The 20725-nt window shown below is 34.3% G+C and overlaps 1 protein-coding gene across 2 annotated transcripts in view; it reads right to left on the bottom strand.

Moving 5' to 3' along the window:
- The window catches only part of ARID2 (AT-rich interaction domain 2), a 207012-nt gene that overhangs the window by 60137 nt on the left and 126150 nt on the right, over nt 1-20725 (bottom strand). For both annotated transcript variants that reach the window (XM_004006425.6, XM_042246829.2), the window contains exons 7-14: nt 11656-11722; nt 11313-11563; nt 10890-10986; nt 10584-10793; nt 9629-9796; nt 3399-3480; nt 1388-1522; nt 223-419 (exon numbers count right to left, since the gene is read on the bottom strand). In XM_004006425.6, coding sequence (XP_004006474.1) covers nt 223-419; nt 1388-1522; nt 3399-3480; nt 9629-9796; nt 10584-10793; nt 10890-10986; nt 11313-11563; nt 11656-11722 — 1207 coding nt within the window. The remainder of the gene's footprint in view (nt 1-222; nt 420-1387; nt 1523-3398; nt 3481-9628; nt 9797-10583; nt 10794-10889; nt 10987-11312; nt 11564-11655; nt 11723-20725) is intronic.

A 20725-nucleotide genomic window follows, 5' to 3' on the forward strand; every position in this document is an offset into this window, starting at 1 on the left:
TGACTGAAAAGCAGCATGTAGAAATTATTTTACTTAATTTCAAGAGAAAACAGTTTTAAGAAATTAACAACTCTGCATTATATGAATATGATAAAATAGAATAAGAAATAAAATGTTACTGAAAAACAAGGACAAGTCATACATCTTAAATGTATATAATACATGTTTTCATTTAGCCTTCTTATTAAATTGATAATATTTAATCACAATAAAAATTAATACCTGCGGGTGAAGGACTTGGAGATACATCAGGTACAGAATCAACACGAACAACAGGAGTAGAAACAGGTTGCTGCTGATAGTACATCTGAATGGGAAGTGGGATAGCCCTACGTTTTACTCCTACTACATGAATATGCGCCTGCCCATTGTTACTGGAATCCTCCACTCTCTTCACTGTATGATTTGGAAAGACTGTTCTGTAAAGTACACACACATTCAATTTTAATAACTAGCACATTAACAAAAAACACTGAATTCTAACAATGTTTACACAAACAGCAACAGTATATTCACTGCTACTAATATATGAACCAGTATGAATCATATATTCTACAAGGAGGGGAAACAAGGAATTAAATATTAATTAAAAGATCAATTCTCCAATTTCAAAAATCATTATTATTAACATTGTAGGGTTAAAACAATTCTACTATATATGTAATTAATAAAAAAGCTGCATCAAGTCAATGCCTATTTTATGAACTTTGCAAAATAACAAAAAGTCATGATGTTTGAAGATAGAGCTCAGTCACAGACTATTATTCAAGATTTAAAAGGGCAAACTATGTCTTTAACACATATAAATAGCAGGAAAAACGTAAACTTAATTTCTTCCTTTTCTTTCTTTGATAAACCTCAGAATGTTTAAACAGAAACACCATGTTTGATATCAAAATTCCCTTGAATTTAAACTTCTACCATACTACAATCTAACCATACAAAACTTTAAGCAATGGAGACATTCAAGACTAGGTAGATAGTTGGTATGTCTTCCCGGGTAGCTCAGCTGGTAAAGAATCCACCTACAATGCCAGAGACCCCAGTTCAAAACCTGGGTCAAAAGTTCCCCTTGAGAAGGGATAGTCTACCCACTCCAGTATTCTTGGGCTTCCCTGGTGGCTCAGACAGTAGAGAATCTACCTGCAAAGCAGAAGACTTAGATTCAATCCCTGGGTTGGGAAGATTCCCTGCAGGAGGGCATGGCAACCCACTCCAGTATTCCTGCCTGGAGGATCCCCATGGACAGAGGAGCCTGGCAGGCTTACAGTCCATAGGGTCCCAAAGAGTTGGACATGACTGAGTAACTAAACAGAGCACAGATAGTTGTTATGTTCTCTACAGAGCAGGGGTATGTAAATTAACTGTAAAGAAATATAAATCCTACCTAAGACATTTATAAAATCCAGTTGATGTTAGGATTCCACCACGAGCCAATTTACTGCAAGTTGATAGGTACTCAGAATACATTTCTGCTCGAGAGACAGAACAATCTGGATTTACTTCAAAATGAGCATTGAGCCTAAAAGAGGAAAAAAAAAAACAAAACATGGCATTATGCAATGTACTATAGAGTCTATACTTAACCATTTGAAGGCAATGTGTTATAAATTAATAATCATATCTTATTGATCAAATTTCACTATCTTATGCTATTTGCAAAAATATATGCTAGTTTTTAGGCAGACTAAATCAAATAAAAAGAGATTACTTAATCATTCTTATTTTAGTATAAAAAATCATTATCCACAAATATAAAAACCAATATTCACAAATATATGTGAATACATCAGCAGAGATGGTATGCTGGCAATAAATATTCTACAACACATTAATTTTATTCAGTGAATACTCAGGTTCCTGTCTTGTAATAATCAAAATATAACAGAAGCTCCCAATTATGAGTTATTGGTGATGTGAAAAATGAAGGAAAAACAACTAAACTTTTGTTGCTCTTGGATCAAATTTCTTCAGAAAAAAATTCTCCTAAAACATTTAACTACCTCTTAAAACAATGATACTTCTCATGCTGCACACTCCCCTTCCCCACCTCAGAGACTCTATTCCTAATTAATTACAAGGTAATTCAAACTTCAGTTTGTCTGTCATAAAGTGACTTCGGCTATAAGTTAGGATTGGAGGGCTAGTTCACTATAAAGGACTCTTTCTAGAACTCACTATATATATATACACACAAGACAGGCCAACCTACAGCTGTTTCCTATTAACTGAATCAAATGATAATTATGATAAAATAATTTAAAATGCTTCTCTTCTCCTCCTCCCTAGAAATGGCAGAAATAAGAATTTATAAGACCAAGTCTATAACTAACACACACACATTTTACAGTGGATGCAGTACTTATTTTTTCCAACTTTCAAAACTTTGAGTATCGAGTTTTCAAATTGACCAGAAACAAAAACCTGTTTGGTTTCAATATAGAAGACAAATATTTTCAAATATCATTGGAAGATCTATCAAGTATAAAGCATCAGGTTTAACTACACAGAATATGAAGAAATAGCAAAAAATTAGAGATGTTACCATAAACCTGATTTAAGAAAAGTAGAGAAAAGTCTCATAGGAACACAGATATGAAAGCACCAAAAATATGGAACATAAAGTGACAGGAACATGGAATGGGAGAAATGTGTTAGAGAATGGGAGAAAGGGGAAAGAAATTTTTTAAAGTAATACATCACCAAAAAGTGATCTTATATTTCAATCTGTTAATCTTCTAAAGAATTTATGTTGAAATTCATAAGCAATGTAGAGGCAATTAGCCATGAAAAAAAAAATGAAATCTAACCAATTCTACATTTATTTTTTTCAGGAAGTGGCTGAGATGTGACCAGTCAGTCTTCTCAAGAAAATATTATTTTAAAATTGATATTTCAATGTAGACATACTGGTTATTCTATCATTTGATTAGTTACCTCTTACTACTCACAAAAAGAAAAAATTAACTAGCAATGAACAAGAAATTTTGCTTTTGGTCATAAAGAAGGGACATTTAATAGCAAAATCTGGTTCTAAGAAGTCAGTCCAATTGTTTTAATAAAATATTAAGAAAAACAAATTCTACAATACGACAAACCTTATTTTCTACAAAATCAATGACAATTTTTTAACCCAAATTTTACTTGAAATGGTGTAATTTAATGAAATTTTAATCAAAGACTATTTTAATTCTGAAGATTCTGATACTTTACTTTCAAACTATTCCAAAATACAGGTGAAGCAATTTTATACTGTTCTTTCTTGTATAAATGATATCCTACTCTAACTAGAAAGAAATACAGAGTAAAACATTCTGGATGACTGCTGAAATAATTTCCTTTTCTCATTTGCTTTATTCTTCCCAAGGATAAAGCCTTAATAGAAATAAACCACTTACCACTGACAAGCAAACTTCTCACTATCTATTTCCACTATTCCTGGAGGTGGAGCAACATGCTGTGCTACAACTGCTCTGGAAGCTAAAGAAAAAAATACATTAGCTACATCATTTTTTAAAACTACAGGCCATATTTAGTTCATGGATATGGAACCAGTTAATATTCACAATGAATACCTTTTAAAAAGGTCTATAAACATATTGAAAATATAGAAATTTGAGAAAGAAACTTATAATGGAACACATATTGATTATACCAGGCACTGTCTTAGATCCTTCATATGAACTATTTTTTGTTAATCTCACAATCATTCAAATAATAAGGATTATTTCACTAATATAAACTCTGTTTTTCCCATTTTCAGTCACTGAGTTTTAACTTGATACTATTAATATCTTTTTAATTCTTCTGTGAGGTAGGTATACATAAAGAAACTAACACTCAACTTGATTAAAATAATTAGCCCGAGGACACACATCACAATGTATCAGTAAACAAGCATCTTTCTCAGATTAGTTACAGAAGCAGATTGCATCAAAAATAATTTCACTTTTGAATTTAAAATACTAACCCTGTAAGTGGCATATATAAAATTTCCAGATATAATGAACAAATAGCCAACTTCTATGTTGGAACTAATAAAAATAAGAAAAACATGGGATAATAGAAACGTGATCATATTACAGTAAGTTTATAATGAAATATGAATCTTACATACTTATAGATTAAAAATTATATTGTTTCACCATTGAATCAGCATTATTAATAATATATGCTTTTTAAACCTACAAAATGTATCTTCTTTTTTTTTCAGGTGACATGTTGGCAAAACTTCTCAGAACCCTCAAACAAAACATAAATTTCTAAATTACTGGAACTAGAAGAGCCCCACAGTCAGTCCAATCTGTGAATGATCTGAAGCAATCCTGACCTTTGTCTGGTGAGACCCCAGACTGGGATACACTGGGATACAGCTAACAGCAGCCAGCCACGTTTAAATACTTACTCTCTATTAAACCATTTACATTTACATGATTTGTTTTAATCTCATATATAGTTCTAAATTTAATTGTCCCCATTTTGCAAATGAAAAAATGAAAGCTCAGAGATTAACAAAGAACACATGATGGAGACAGCAGAGCTGAGTATAGCTGGAAAGCCTTCTTTTAGGAGTGCTGACTTTGAATTCAGGTCTGTCACATTTCAGAGGACATACTGTGATATTCTGCTTCTTAACAGAACATCATAATTAGAGTCAAAGGTATTTTTCTTGTGCAACCTCAGCCTATCTTTTTTCTTCTCCTAACTTGATGACAGTTACAGAAAATACCTTTCTAAGGCCTAAATACATGTAGAAACTTCCCTTTTCTTGATCAATTATATTGTAAGAATATACCCTGCTCTGACTGAAATCTGAATCAACTAATAAACAATTGCAGGAAACATTACAAACTATGTTGAAATTATGAGAAACTTTATAAACAATGCATAAGGAAAAATAATATAGCCACAATTAAATTAAAACTATAAACTAGAAATATATAATTAGTATGAAAGTGGCTACAAACTGAGAATCCTTGTCTTCAGGATAGCTGAAGACATTCCAAAGAATACAAAGGGCACTTATACTTTAGATGGAATCAATTTCCAGATTTTCAAAGTTTTGTATATATTCCCTCCTAAAACTGCTGTGCATGAAAGCAAGACCTCCTCTTTGATGACTGCTCTTTAACCATTTGGGAACAAAGTCTTTACTCTATTAAACATTTTAAGATATGGTTAAATGCAAGACTCTGGAGCCAGATAGGCTGGCTCTAGAGTTCCATCACTCATCAGCTGTGTAACCATGGGCAAGCTACTTAACCCCTCTGGCTATAAAATGGGGCAAAGTAACAGCACACTGACCTCATTGATGGTTATGAGGATTACAGAAGTTAATATGTAAGTCACTTAAAACAATGCCTGGCACATAAAGAGCGCTACATAAATGTTATGATGATGATTGTATAAATACCTCTGGAATACCAACAGGAGGAGTAGAAACATTAGTATCCACAAAACGTGTTTAAACCAAGGTATTAGGGTAAGGATTCAGGTCTATTCCAGTGTTTCACATGTTCTAGTTGAGGGCAATGTACAGCCTTAAATATTGGGTATTCTGGTCCTTCGGCATGTTCTCAATCTGGATATATTATTAATATAAAATGATGACAATTTCTGCTTAATGTCCTTTCCACTTCCATCTCTCAACTACTACCAAAGAGTGTATTACTTTTTAAGTTAGAATCTTGAGTAAGTAAAGCACACAGAATATTTTAAAGAAATACTGAAGGTAGCGGCATCTTATTTCATTCACATGACAAATTCATGGCAAGTTTAACTATCTTAGAATTCTGAAATAAGGAAGATTTCATGGGAACATAAATCAACATATTTTCTTGGAAAAATAAAGTTGGGTTTTTTTCTAAATAACAGAAATTGAGACAAGATACCCTTGATTAATAAAGACTAACTTTATCAGTTAGGTTATGTGGCAGACATTTTCCATAATTGAATGAGGTAAATCTCCAGTGCCAAGACTGACAACAATGTATTCGTGCACATGACAAAAAGCATTTTATCAAAAAACACTGCGGTCATGAAATGAAGACTACTATAAATTTTCCTAACCCAATGGTTCTCAAAGTAATCGTGCCCTGACCTGAAGCATCAGTATCTCATGGGAACTTGTTAGATATGAAAATTCTCCAATTCCCCTGAATCAGAAACTCAGGGTATAGAGCCAAGAAATCAGCATGAAAGCCCACTGGGTGACTCTGATGCACCCTCAAGTTGCAGAACCACTGTGCTAACACTACCTGAATATATTAGGTTAAACAAGGTGCAGCTAACTGAAAGAGTAGCAACTTTAATTTACACTCATATCGTATTAATATTTTTTGATATGTTTTCAATAAACTTAAAAATAAATATCTACACTAACCGGGCAATAAATAATTTTATAAATCAAGTATTACAAATTCTTTGATTTCAACAAAACAAAGCAGAACGCAACTTTTCAGAAGATCATTAAATATAATTTTAATAATTTTTAAATAATTCTGAAAAATAATACTTTTAAGTTCTACTCTCAACTATTTATTGATATAAACTATTTAATGATGTGAACTTAAATATATAAAAAGGAAAAACATAAAATTAATGCTGAAACTAATTGCAATTCTAGCAAGAAAAAAAATACTCTGAAACACACTAGAGTAATACTTTCCAGAAAACTAGCAGAAAAAGTTTTGTCCATCTCATTACAAGATGCACTTCCAATAACTGCTTCTTTCACTTAATTATTTATAAAAATTTGTAACATATTTACTATTGTTTTACGGACTGTTTATTATTAAACCTTGTAACAATAAAATAAATTTTTAACACAGAGCTTTATAATGTAACAAAATTGAAAAACCTTAAAATTAAAATGTCTATATAGGTACTGATGGATCTGAGTTCAACGAGAAAGACGGATAGTATAAAATTTCTAATATTAAGAATACGTGTTATTTTTTAAATGGATAATGTTATGTATCAAGATTCCACAGGATATAAAAAGTAAGTATCAGTTTAATACATCACAAAAACATAGTATTTGCAGATAGATGAGAGGAAGGGAGCTAAAAGTTTAAAGACAACCATTCCACTAGAAAACCATATTAAACAAATGATGGAGAGGAAAGCCAAACTATAAGTGGTAACTAATCAAACAATTCAGAGTTGTCATTCATGATGAGCAAGTAAAAAAGCACTCACCAGCATAAAAATGAACTCTTTGAGGTTCCTAGAGGCCTATTCAAACTTATATCAAATGGCACTATATACACAAGAAACTCTCAATATTTAATTTTATTCCATTTGCCAATGAGGATCAACTCTTAGGCTTGGGGGTGGGTTCACTTGTTAAGGTCACAGGTCAGCAATAAGGCAAAAGGAGTTTTCATGAAAATTACCTCTGAATATTCTTCAAATGACCTATTATTATCAGCATATCACTGATAATTTATTGGTTTCACTCTGTTGAACAGTTTCCCAATGGCCCTCATAAACTTAATATTTTAAATTAATTTAAAAGTTTCTCCTTTGAGGATAAAAAATATATGCCCACTACCCACTTAACTAGCATATGAACGGTTTCATTTCCTTTTCAAGGCTGAGAAACTATTAACATTCTTATCATCGATTCTCCAATACATATGGGCACTTTAACATCTATTGCCTATGGGTGAAAGCTCACTAAAATTAGCAGTCAGAATTACCTATTTATTTCATGCCTTCTATTAAGTTAAATGGACATATGATATAACTCCATTATATGGCAGAGGGGCATAATGGAAATAAATAGGTGATACATATTACATACTTTGCATAGAGTATATAATTTTGATAATATGGGTTACAGTAGAAGAGAGGAAGAGAGACAGGGACCATGATTAAATGAGAGATGAGAAGAACAAGATAGCTGCAGAGAGATGAGGAGGGTCCAAACTGAGTTATCAGTATGGGCAATCAAAAAATTATTTAGGATGACTCAACAGATTTGGTGATTAAATGAATGTAGTAGTTAAAGATTAAGGATAATGAGGTTCTTGTTTTGATAGTCGGAAAGGTTGAGAATGATCTGAACGTATTTCTAGGCTGAAGAAGCAATTAAAAAAAAGTTTAAGATACAGAAAAGGAGTTGGCAAAGACTGGTATTCAGAGTACAAATAGTTAACATCTCTTTCTGAGACAAAGGAAAGAAGGAGAATGAATTTAAATGATAGTAAGTTTATAAGGGAAGGGGTAAGAAGTAGACATTCATGTCACACGAGCTCCCAGAATAACTATAAAGTGTTAAGATCAACTGAGAAAATGAGCATTCTCCATTAAAAAAAAAAAAAAGGGAAAGAGAATTATCTTGGGAATGGTGAGAGAGAAAGTGAAAAAAGTGAAAGTGAAGTTGCTCAGTCCCACCCGACTCTTTGCGACTCCATGGACTGTAGCCAACCAGGCTTCTCTGTCAATGGGATATTCCAGGCAAGAGTACCAGAGTGGGTTGCCATGGTGAGAAAGAAGATGAGGTGAAAGATGGTTTGTTTTTGTTAGGACAAATGAAAGTGGAGCGCAAAAAGGCTGAGTGCTAAAATATAAAATAATAACTCATAATGAGCCAGGAGAAAGCAGTCTAAGAACTAAAGGACAGGTCTGAATTCTAGTTAAAAATATTTGAATTAAATACGATTGACTCAAGGGAATGCTAGGAAGGGTGCATGCATTAGCATTTGCATACATGCACACAGGCTTCCCAGGTGGCTCAGTGGCAAAGAACTTGCCTGCCAATTTAGAAGACAGGGGCTTGATACCTGGCTCAGGAAGATCCTCTGGAGAAGAAAATGGCAACCCACTCTAGTATTCTTGCCTGTGAAATCCCATGGACACAGAAGCCTGGCGGGCTATAGTCCATGGGGTTGCAAAGAGTTGGACACAACTTAGCAACTGAACAAGACACACACATGTCTGATCATAACCTCTGATTCTGAAGGATTTGTTATAAGATTTAAAAATAATAAAAGCATTATGGTTTTGTATTCTGATAACCACCTGAGAGAACTATAAAGTAATATATGATTAACTTATTCCTGGTCTATCAATTTCTAATGACAAAAATCACAAACCCAGTAGGGCACTTAATGCTCTCACAGCTGTGAATAATATTTAATCCCGCACACTACTCTAAATCCTTTACAACTTCATTTATTTATTATACTATACCTCTTCTGTGCTCACCTTGATCCTGCTGCTCCTGGAATGTATAATATGTAAGAAATTAATGTACATACTCAATTCTCATTTGGCCAACTCTATCGTCAAACATCAGTTCCCTGTACTTCATATTAGATTTATGTGCTGTGTGCTAAGTCACTTCAGCTGTGTCTGACTTTTTGCTACCCTATGGATCGTAGCCTGCCAGGTTCCTCTGTCCGTGGGATTCTCCAGACAAGAATGCTAGAGTAGGTTGCCATGCCCTCCTCCAAGGGATCTTCCCAACCCAGGGATCAAACCCGCATCTCTTTCATCTCCTGCATTGGCAGGCAGCTTCTTTACTACTAGTGCCACATAGGAAGCCAATTTAAATTTATCCTTAGTATTAAATCTTACATACCAATAATCACACTGAAAAAGATTATACAAAGACACCAACCTGGGGCAGATGCTACATGGGTCTGCGTTTGGACTTGTTCTATAGCTTGTGGTCTAATTTCAGATAAAACTTGATGACTGGAACTTGGATGTTCGACAAGTTTTACTGCAGCCAGTGCATCTGGGCCAAACATCTGAATATCCATAGAAACCAGACACACTAACATGTCTAAAACAAATTAAAAATCAACAGTTGTTAGTCAATAATTTTGTAAAACAATGACATCACTGAAAAATATATGCTACATAAAACGCTGCTTCTCAAATGCCAGTTTATGAATCACTATACATCAGAATTATCCATGGATCTTTAATTCTAGATTTTTAGGCTCAATCTCTGAAAACCGATTTGGAAACTCTGGGGTAGATGTTAGATTATCTTCATTTTTAAAAGCATTCCCAAGTGACTTTGATGTGTAGCCAGATTTAGGAACCACTGATATGGAAAGTAGATCTTTATTTCTCAATACTTTTCAAGCCAAATCTTTAACTCTGATTTTAGTATTTATACCAAGGAAATAAATAATTTGAATCACTGATGAAAACACTAATGTGACATGTTTTAGTAAGTGTGTTTAAAACTGACAACTCACTAAGAAGGTGAGTTCATTAACAGTACCACTACCAGCACTGACTACTTGAAACACACAGGCCTACTTCCTGGAGAGTAAGACACAGACATCTTGTTGATTTCAAACTCAATATATAGTAACAGAAATAAAGAGGAGAAATAAACACTACTGATAGCCACGTGCACCCTGGTCGCTCTATGATAGAAGTTTTTTTTATTATCTAAAACAGGCAGAAAGAATAACACAAGTATGTCTGAAAGGGTAATGATTCCTCAAAATAAAAAGTAAACCCCAAACATCAACTGTGATTTTTTTTTTTTACAGCCCAGTAAGTATTTTTCCTCAATAAAGAAAATTAATTTTTCTTTTTTGGTTTAGTCTTACCTATGCTCTTTTCTACTTTTGCAATTTTTGTGCAAGCTACATCTCCCATTTCTGTGAGCATATATAGCACCTCAAGTGTTGAGATTACGAGCAGCACATCAGGTAAAGTGAGATGACAAATGATCTCTCTGTATGAGTCCTGATCAACATATTCACAAATCAAAACACCATTATCTTCTGCTTTGCAAAGATTTCCCAAAATTTCCATGCCTGAAAAGCATACATACACAAACATGTATTTGTCTTTTAAAACATGATACAAAGCTTATGTACTTTAGACAGTGAGAAACTTAAGTGAGCACTTACCCCTCATCTTTAAAAATCTATCCCTTGACATTAGGCATTTTGTAACAGTATGAAACATCAGGTGAGTAGTTTTGAAATCAACAGGATCCAATAAAAGCTGAAAAAAAAAAGAAAGGACACTACTGTTCAAAGAGGCTTCATCCAATTTATATCCAAATACATATTTCAAATTGAATAAAAATGAAGAGAACATTGTATAATTTAAAAAATGTAATGACTGTGAAAATAGCCATCAATAAATCTGGAGCATCATTTCAAATATTTTTCTCCACACAACTATGTAATACCACTTTAGGCAAAAACTATATGTAAGCATTTAATATTCTATAATTATGGCAAATATAATAATCCCACATCCTAAAGTTTTAAAGTAAATATTCTGCCAACTATAAAAACTGTTTTAAGGTTCTGTCACATGCTTACCTCAGCTGCAATATTTCCTAATGTGTCAAGGCCTAATTGCCTTAGAGATATAAAATGACTATGTGCAGAAAGTAATAGGAAACGGAGACAGGTACGATTAGCTGCCAAGAGCTTAACATTGCCCTCCTCAAAGGAAAGATTTCGCAAAATCACTGCAATCTGAAGTACCCGTTGTCCTTCAATATCATTAATGCCCAGCTTTCGAGGTGGATGAAATAAAGATTCCCAAATCCATTCTCCTGATGTACCTTCTACAACAGAAGAAAACATAATTTACTTATATTGATATTGTACTATTATTGATATTTCAAATTTATTTAAAAATACTTCCTCATTGACTTACCATGAGACTTGTTTCTGTCAGATATGAGGTCACGTACTTCATTATCATCAACAATGTCTTTCCAAAACTGTAATGAGAAATTATTACACTTAATTCTGACAATATGAAATAACTATTCTATTACTTTAAAAATAGACACAATAGTTCTACTATTTTCAGTTCATGTAGATATCATTATATTATATATACTTAGCTCTTCAACACAAATACTTGAATTTCTATAGTTCAAAGATATAATTTTGGCCGGGGGCCCATAGATCCTAAAAAATCTGTGAAAGAAATTAGCCCATCTCTAAAAAGAATGGCATCTTTAAGTTCATTAACCTGTAACTAAAATTTGGCATTTCCTCAACATTTTCTTCAACTCTGAATGTTAGAAAACAAACCACAGTGGTAATAGAAATTCTTCTGACACTGTCATCAATATGAATTACAGATATTTTCAGATCACTTCAAGGCTATGGAAAATATCTAGAAATGGTATTTATGCTCATTAGTACTCAAAAATTATGATAGTTATTAATCCCATTAATAAACTGCACACAGAAACAGATTTCTATTTATAGATTCCTAAGACATTCCTAAGGCTAGCTACTGAGTAAATCTGTATCTAGAAGAAAACAAAAAAGCAAGTAGTGGAGCATTTGTGTTTACAGATTTGTAACCCAGATACTTAGGTTGTGTTTCAGTACTCCGTATCTACAAATTATTTTTTGATCCTTACGAGAGAGGGAATAAGTCAAAATCCATTGCTTAATCTTTTTCAGGCTAAGAAACAAACATCTTTATATTGATAAATTCATACAAAATAAGTTTTAGTTTTAACTTTTCTATGCCATTTAGCTCTATTATCTTATTACTTTGGTACTAATAAAGAAGCACATGGGCTATTGGTTCACTATTTATTTCTAAACATTCTGATGTGTATTTCAAAATGACTATTTCAGTTCGAGGAATTCATAACCTGAGAAAAAGTCCACAAACAAAAGGACTCAATGCAAAAAAAGGACTCAATGCAAAAAAACTCAAGACAAAAAAATGTTTGGCAACAATAAAAAAAAAGAACTAGGCATATAAAGGAAGAAGACAGTGTTCAATAACCAAGAAAAAAGGGCCACAGGAAATTCAAATAATAGAGACATCAGAGAGGAGTTTTAAATGATCATGGAAAAAAAACAAACAAAAGATAAGACTAAAGTTTGGCATATAAGCAGAAACTTTAAGAAACAGATTGACAGAAATTCTAGAACTGAAAACAAAAACTGAATGGACATATTTAATGAATGATTACATTCAACTCAGGTAAGAATTAGTGACTGGAAGAGATGGTAGGAAAAATACCTAAGTTAGAAGCATGAAAAGACAAAAGGCTGAACAGAATAAAATCATTCAAGACATATACAGTGAAAAGTTCTAATACAGAATTAATTGAAGTTCCTGTGGAAAATAGGAAGAATGGGAAAAACAGTATTTGAAAAGATAGGGCCAAGGGATTTTCTAAATCAATTGAAAGATGTCAAGCCATAGACTTAGGAAACACTCAAAACTCTAAGAAAAGATGAATAAAATGTGGAGAAGCATCATAACCAAATTCATGAAAAGCAATGATGAAGAAAAATCTTAAATGCAAATGAGGAAAAAGGGACAGATAACCTTGAAAAAGACAACTAAAGACAACTGAAATTACAGGAAACTTTCTAAAAGAAATCATGGAAGCCAGAAGACAGTGGGATATTTTCAAAGTCATGGAAGTAAACATTTGGCAAAGCATTATAGAAACTTTACACAGTGAAACTGCTCTTCAACATAAAAGCTGAAATAAAGACATTTTCTGACAAATGAAAACAGAAAAACGTCATCTGTAAACCCGCACTGGAGAAAAAAAATGTATGAAAAGGCAGACGTGATTTGAATCAAAATAAATGCTGATAAATAAAATACTTTTAAAAGTCTTATGGGTAAAAATATACATAATATTAAAATCTATGAAAAATGCTTGGAAGAAAATTTTGTTTGGGTCATAATGGAACTGCAGTAGTCATCCCATCATAAACCAATATGTGTAAAACAAGTGTTTAAAAGAAACTGGACAAGGAAGCAACGCAAAACTGAAATCACTGAAATATGGTAGGCAAATGAGGTGAGCCCAATGACCGCCCCATACATTTACAAAGACACTCTTTCTACACAATGGCACAGAGATAATAAACCCAAAAGATCATAGCCATTACTAAATCGAGAAGATAAATTCTCTCTCCTGCTCCCTCATATATACATATACGTGTGTATACACACACACCCACACACACACATATGAGTTTGAGCAAATTCTGGGAGACAGTGAAAGACAGGGAAGCCAGTTATGCTGGAGTTCATGGGGTCACAAAGTCGGACATGACTTAACAATTGAACAAGTCCTGTATTTGTCATAACAAATACCTATATATTAATTAAAAGTATACCAGAACAATTTTCAACATTTGTGAAAGACACCAAATACTAGACACTAAACAATGTAGTATTCCAATGTCTATATCTAATTGAAAAATTACTATATGTACAAAGAGGTATGGGCTTCCCAGGTGTTGAGTGGTAAAGAATCTGCATGCTAGTGTAGGAAACGTAAGAGATGCAGGTTTGCTCCCTTTGTTGAGAAGATCAGCTGGAGTGGAAAATGGAAACCCTGTATTCTTGCCTAGAAAATTCCAGAGGAGTCTGCCAGAGGAGCCTGGCAGGCTACAGTCAGTGGGGTTACAAAGAGTCAGACATGACTGAACAACTGAGCACACATACAAAGGAAGTAGGAAACATGACACATAACTAAGGCAAACATGTTTCAACAAAAAAAGACCCAGAAATAATAAAAATAATAAAGAAAGTGAAGTCCCTCAAAGGTGGGTCCGACTCTTTGCGAGCCCATGGTCTGTAGCCCACCAGGCTCCTCTGTCCATGGGATTCTCTAGGCAAGAATACTGGAGTGGGTTGCCATTTCCTTCTCCAGGGGATCTTCCGGACTCAGGGGTCAAACCCAGGTCTCCCGCATTGCAGGCAGACGTTTTAATCTCTGAGCCACCAGGGAAGCCCCCCAAAATAATAAAACTGGAAGATAAAAACTTTCAAACAACTATTATTAAATATGTTCACCAATTTAAAGGAAAATATGAACATAATTAAGGGAAATATGGGACAATATAAAAAAGTCAAATGGAATTTTGCTGAAAAAGAATATCTGAAATAAAAAAATATGATTAGATGGGCTTAATTAGAAAACAGAAAATAAAAACATAATAGAAACTATCCACAATGAAGTATACAGAACAGAGCTACAGTGGCTTGTAGAACAGTTCCTAAAAGGGAGGAGGAGAAATAAAAAAAATTGAACAAATAATTGCAAAAACATTCCAAATTTCATGAAAAAAAGAAGTTAAATAAACCCAAGCAAAAACAATAATCCTAAATGTACATGCCACTAATAATTAGAGTTCAAAATACATGAAGCAAAAACTGACAGAACCAATAGGAGATACAAACACTGACAGGGCATACAAATAGTTGATGATTTCAACACTCAACTCTCAAGAAATCATAGAACAATTATATAGAAAAACAGCAATGATACAGAAATATTGAACACTGTCAACACTCTTTATTTGTTATCAACAAATATTACATCCGAAAAACATTCCATTCAAGTATGCATAAAACATTCACCAGAAAGACTACAGGCTGAACTATAAAACAAGTCTTGATTAAAAAAGAATGAAATTATATGGGATGTTCTCTGACAAAGTGGAATGCAGTTAAAAAGCAGTAATAATAATGACAGTAAATGATAATAATAAAAGGTAGTCTGAAAACAGAAATAAAACATTTCTATATAACTCATGAGTCAAAGACGAAATCACAAGGGAAATAAATACCATAAACTAAATGATAATGACAACATAAAATTGTGGGAAAATATTTAAAGTTGTTTATAGAGGGAATTGATAGCTTTGTATACTGATACAAGACAAGATAAATAATCTAAAATCAATGGTCTAAGATTCTATTTAAGAAACCTGAAAAAGCAACAATGCACAACAAAACTTGTATATAAATAAAAAATAAGGTAAGTACTAATTTATTAAATTGTTGTTACTATTAGTCACTAAAATTAGTAAGGGTTAAAATATCGCTCATATGATCAACAAGAAAACAGAATAAGTGTATATAAAATCTAAATGGGCACAGTAGTTAAAAATAAACAATACTCAGTCCAATCAATTCAAAAAAAGTAAGAAAGGAGGACAGAAAAGAAAACCAAACAAGACATTAGAAACCTATTCAGAACATGGTAAATTTAAACATAATTATGTATCAAAATTATACTTAAAGTAGATGGAATAAGTACACTAATTTAAAATCAAATTTTTTCCAACTAAGAGGTAAAAGGTCCAGTGGAAGTGTCAGTTACTCAGTTGTATCCGACTCTTTGTGACCCACATGGACTGTAGCCTGCCAGGCTCCTCTGTCCATGGAATTCTCCAGGCAAGAATACTGGAGTGGGTAGTCATTCCCTTCACCGGGGAATCTTCCCGACCCAGGGATCAAACCCAGGTCTCCCATATTGAAGGCAGATATTTACTGTCTTAGCCACCAGGGAAGCCAAAAAAAGAAAAAACCCAAATATATGTTATTTACCAAGAAACTGATCTAAAATATAAAGATAAAAGAGGTTGAATATAAAATAAGAACATATAAATATCAACCAAAAGGAAGCTGATACACACATACTCACACACACAAATATATATAGTTATATTAATATTTGATGCTAAAGCTGAACCTCCAATATTTTGGCCACCTGATATGAACAGCCAATTCACTGGAAAAGGTTCTGATGCTGGGAAAGATTGAGAGCAAGAGGATAAAGGGGTGACAGAGGAGAAGATGGTTGGGTGGCATCACTGACTCAATGGACATGAGTCTGAGCAAACTCAAGGAGATAGTGAAAGACAGGGAACCCTGGCGTGCTGCACTTCATGGAGTCGCAGACAGTCAGACATGACTTGAGGACTGAACAACAACATCAGACCAAAAAAGAAAGGGAAAAGAAGGAAAAAGGAGACTTAACTGTAAAAATGTGTCCAATTAACCATTAATTTATAATATGTCCAATTAACCAGAAGGACGTAACAGCTAGTGTGCACTAAATAACGTGTTCTCAAAATGTGAAAATACTATCTTTATAGAACTATAAGGATAAAGAAATACATCCTCAGCCAAAACGGGTGCTTTTAACACATTTCTCTTCATAAATGAAGAAATAAACAGGTGAAACAGTCAGTATTGGTGTGGAAATACAAGTATCATGATTGCGTTGCCATAATCAAAGAGGTTGTTCAGTCGCTAGGTCATGTTTGACTCTTTGCGACACCATGGACTGCAGCACGTGAGGCCTCACTGTTCTTCATCATCTCCTGAAGTTTGCTCAAACTCATGTCCATTAAGTCAGTGATGCTAACTAATCATCTCACCCTCTTCCACCCCTTCTCCTCTTGCCGTCAATTTTCCCAGTATCAGGGTCTTTTCCAATGAATGGCCTCTGCACATCAAGTGGCCACAGAACTGGAGCTTCAGTTTCAACATCAGCCGTTCCAATGAATATTCAGGGTTGATTTCCTTTAGGATTGACTGGCTTCATCTCCTTGCTGTCCACAGGACTCTCAAGAGTCTTCCTCAGCACCACAATTTGAAAGCATCAATTTTGTGGCACTCAGCCTTCATTATGGTCCAATTCTCACATCTGTACATGACTACTGGAAAAATCATGGCCTTGACTGTATGACCCTTCTCAGTAAGCAAAGTAATGTCTTTGGTTTTTAATATACTGTGTAGGTTTGTCATAGCTTTTCTTCCAAGAAGTAAGCATCTTTTAATTTCACGGCTGCAGTCACCATCTGCAGTGATTTTGGGACCCAAGAAAATAAAATCTGACACTACCTCCAGTTTCTTCCCCTTCTATTTGCCATGAAGTGATAGGATTGGATGCTATGATCTTCATTTTTTGAATGCTGAATTTTAAGCCAGCTTTTTCATTCTCCTCTTTCATCTTCATCAAGAGGCTCTTTAATTTCTCTTTACTTTCTGCCATTAGAGTGGTATCATCTATATATTTGATGTTGTTATTTCTCCCAGCAATCTTGATTCCAGCTTGTGATTCATTCAACCTGGAATTTCACATGATGTACTCTGCATATAAGTTAAGTAAGCAGGATGATGATATACAGCCTTGTAATATTCCATTCCCAAGGTTCATACATCCATGAACCTTGCCCTACTAGTTCAACGGTTTTGATTTGAAACAGTCAACTGTTCTACATCCGGTTCTAACTGTTGCTTCCTGACCTGCATATAGGTTTTTCAGCAGACAGGTAAGGTGGTCTGGTACTACTATCTCTTTAAGAATTTTCCACAATCAAACTGGGTGCTTTTAACATACTTATCTTCCTAAACGAAGAAATAAACAGATGAAACAGATAGTATTGCCCTGGAAATATAAATATCCGATGCTGTTGCCATAATTCAAAAAGATACATGTACCCCAATGTTCACTGGAGCAGCATTTACAATAGCAAAGGCATGGAAGCAACCTAAATGTCCGTTGACAGAGGAATGCATAAATATATGGTATGTATATATATATATATACACACACACACACACACACACACACACACACAATGGGATATTTACTGAGCCATGAAGAATGAAATGTCATTTGCAGCAACATAGTTGGACCTAGGGATTATCATACTAAGTGAAGTAAGTCAGACAAAGACATATCATATGATATTGCTTATATGTGGTATCTTTAAAAAAATGGTACAAACGAACATATTTACAAAACAGAAAGAGAGTCACAAATGCAGAAAACAAACTTATGGCTACCAAAGTTGCAAGCAGGGTGGAGGGGATAAATTAGGAGATTGGGATTAACATATACACACACTATTATTTTTATGTATTTTGATGAAATATATAATTAATAAGGACCTACTGAAAAGCAAAGAGAATTCTACTCAATCTTCTGTAATAATCTATGAGAAAAGAGTGTAAAAAAGAATGGATACATGTATACATAAAAATGATTCACTCAACTATTCACCTGAAACTAACACAACACTGCAAATCAACTACACGCCAATAAAAAATTTTTTTTAATGATTAACTGTATTGGCTTAAGAGACTTATGTAGACACTTACACCTAACAACTTCAGAATACAGGTCATACCTTGAAGATATTGCAGGTTCAGTTTCAGACCACCACAATAAACTAAATATCAAAATAAAGTGAGTCAACCCAAACAAACATTTTGGTTTCCCAGTGCCTGTATTTATGTTTATACTCTACTATAGTCTATTAAGTGTGCAATAGCATTATGCTCAAAAAAAGTGCCAGTCAGTTCAGTCGCTCAGTTGTGTCCGACTCTTTGCAACCTCATGGACTGCAGCTTGCCAGGCCTCCCTGTCCATCACCAACTCCCAGAGTCTACCCAAACTCAGGTCCATTGAGTCGGGGATGCCATCCAACCATCTCATCCTCTCGGCCCCTTCTCCTCCCGCCTTCGATCTTTCCCAGCATCAGGGTCTTTTCCAGTGAGTCAGCTCTTCGCATCAGGTGGCCAAAGAATTGGGAGTTTCAGCTTCAGCATCAGTCCTTCCAAAGAACATTCAGGACTGATTTCCTTTAGGATGGACTGGTTGGATCTCCTTTGATTAGGAAATAATGCTAAAACACAAAAGGCTAACCATCATCTGAACCTTCAGTAAGTCATAGTAGCAAAATCAAAGATCATACATTACCAAAACTACTATAATAGTGGATTGGCCAAAAAGTCCCTTCAGTTTTTAAGTAAAAATAAAAGACATACTTTTCATTTTTACCATGAACTTTATTGAACAACGTATTTACCATTTTGTTCTACTAAATTCTGTCACTTTTCAGGTAATTGCATCATCTGAAAACATTCTCTTTTTTGAGCAAAGAACTGTTCCAGGTGCCATTTATAGTCTTTGAGGAAACTTTTTCCTATTGGAGAAATTTTTTCCATTAAGGGAATCTGTAAAGACGGAAATAACTGGAAATCCAAAGGTGCAATGTCTGATGAATATGGCAGATGAATTAATGTCCTAGCCCAGCTATCACAGTTTTTGCCTTGTCATCAAAGAAACACATGTTCTTGCATTATCCAGATGGAAGATTATGTGTTTTCTGTTGATTAATCTGGACACTTTTTTGTGAAGTGCTGCTTTCTGTTGGTCTAATTGAGTAGTACTTGTTGGAATTAATAGTTTGGTTTTCCAGAAGGAACCGATAATAGAGGTCTCCCTTCCAATCCCAGCATATAGACAACACCACCTTCTCTGGATGAAGACCAGTCTTCCATGTGGTTGGCGGTGGTTCATTTTGCTTTGCCCCACATTCTCTTCTGTTCCACATTATTTTGCGGTATTCACTTTTCATCACCTGTCACAATGTGCTTTAAAAATGGAATGTTTTCATTATGTTTAAGCAGAGAATCACATCCAGAAATATGGTCAAGAAGATTTCATTTGCTTAACTAATGAAAATAACCAAGCTGGTGCAAATGATTTTAAAGGCTTGATTTAGATCTTTTGAATATGTTGGCTATTTCCTGCATGGTATAACACTGACTCGGACAAGGCAATGGCAACCCACTTCAGTACTCTTGCCTGGAAAATCCCATGGACGGAGGAGCCTGGTGGGCTGCCATGTATGGGATTGCTAAGAGTCGGACACGACTGAATGACTTCACTTTCACTTTGCACTTTCATGCATTGGAGACAACCCACTCCAGTGTTCTTCCCTGGAGAATCCCAGGGATGGGGGACCCTGGTGGGCTGCCGTCTATGGGGTCGCACAGAGTCGGACACAACTGAAGTGACTTAGCAGCAGCAGCCGCATAACACTGACTGTTCTCAATTAATGTCTTGATTTGATCGCTATCAACTTCAAATGGTTCACCCAACTGAGGAGCATCACCCAGTGAGAAATCTGAAGCA

This window comes from Ovis aries, chromosome 3 (assembly GCF_016772045.2).
Source record: "Ovis aries strain OAR_USU_Benz2616 breed Rambouillet chromosome 3, ARS-UI_Ramb_v3.0, whole genome shotgun sequence".
NCBI classification, from domain to species: domain Eukaryota; kingdom Metazoa; phylum Chordata; class Mammalia; order Artiodactyla; family Bovidae; genus Ovis; species Ovis aries.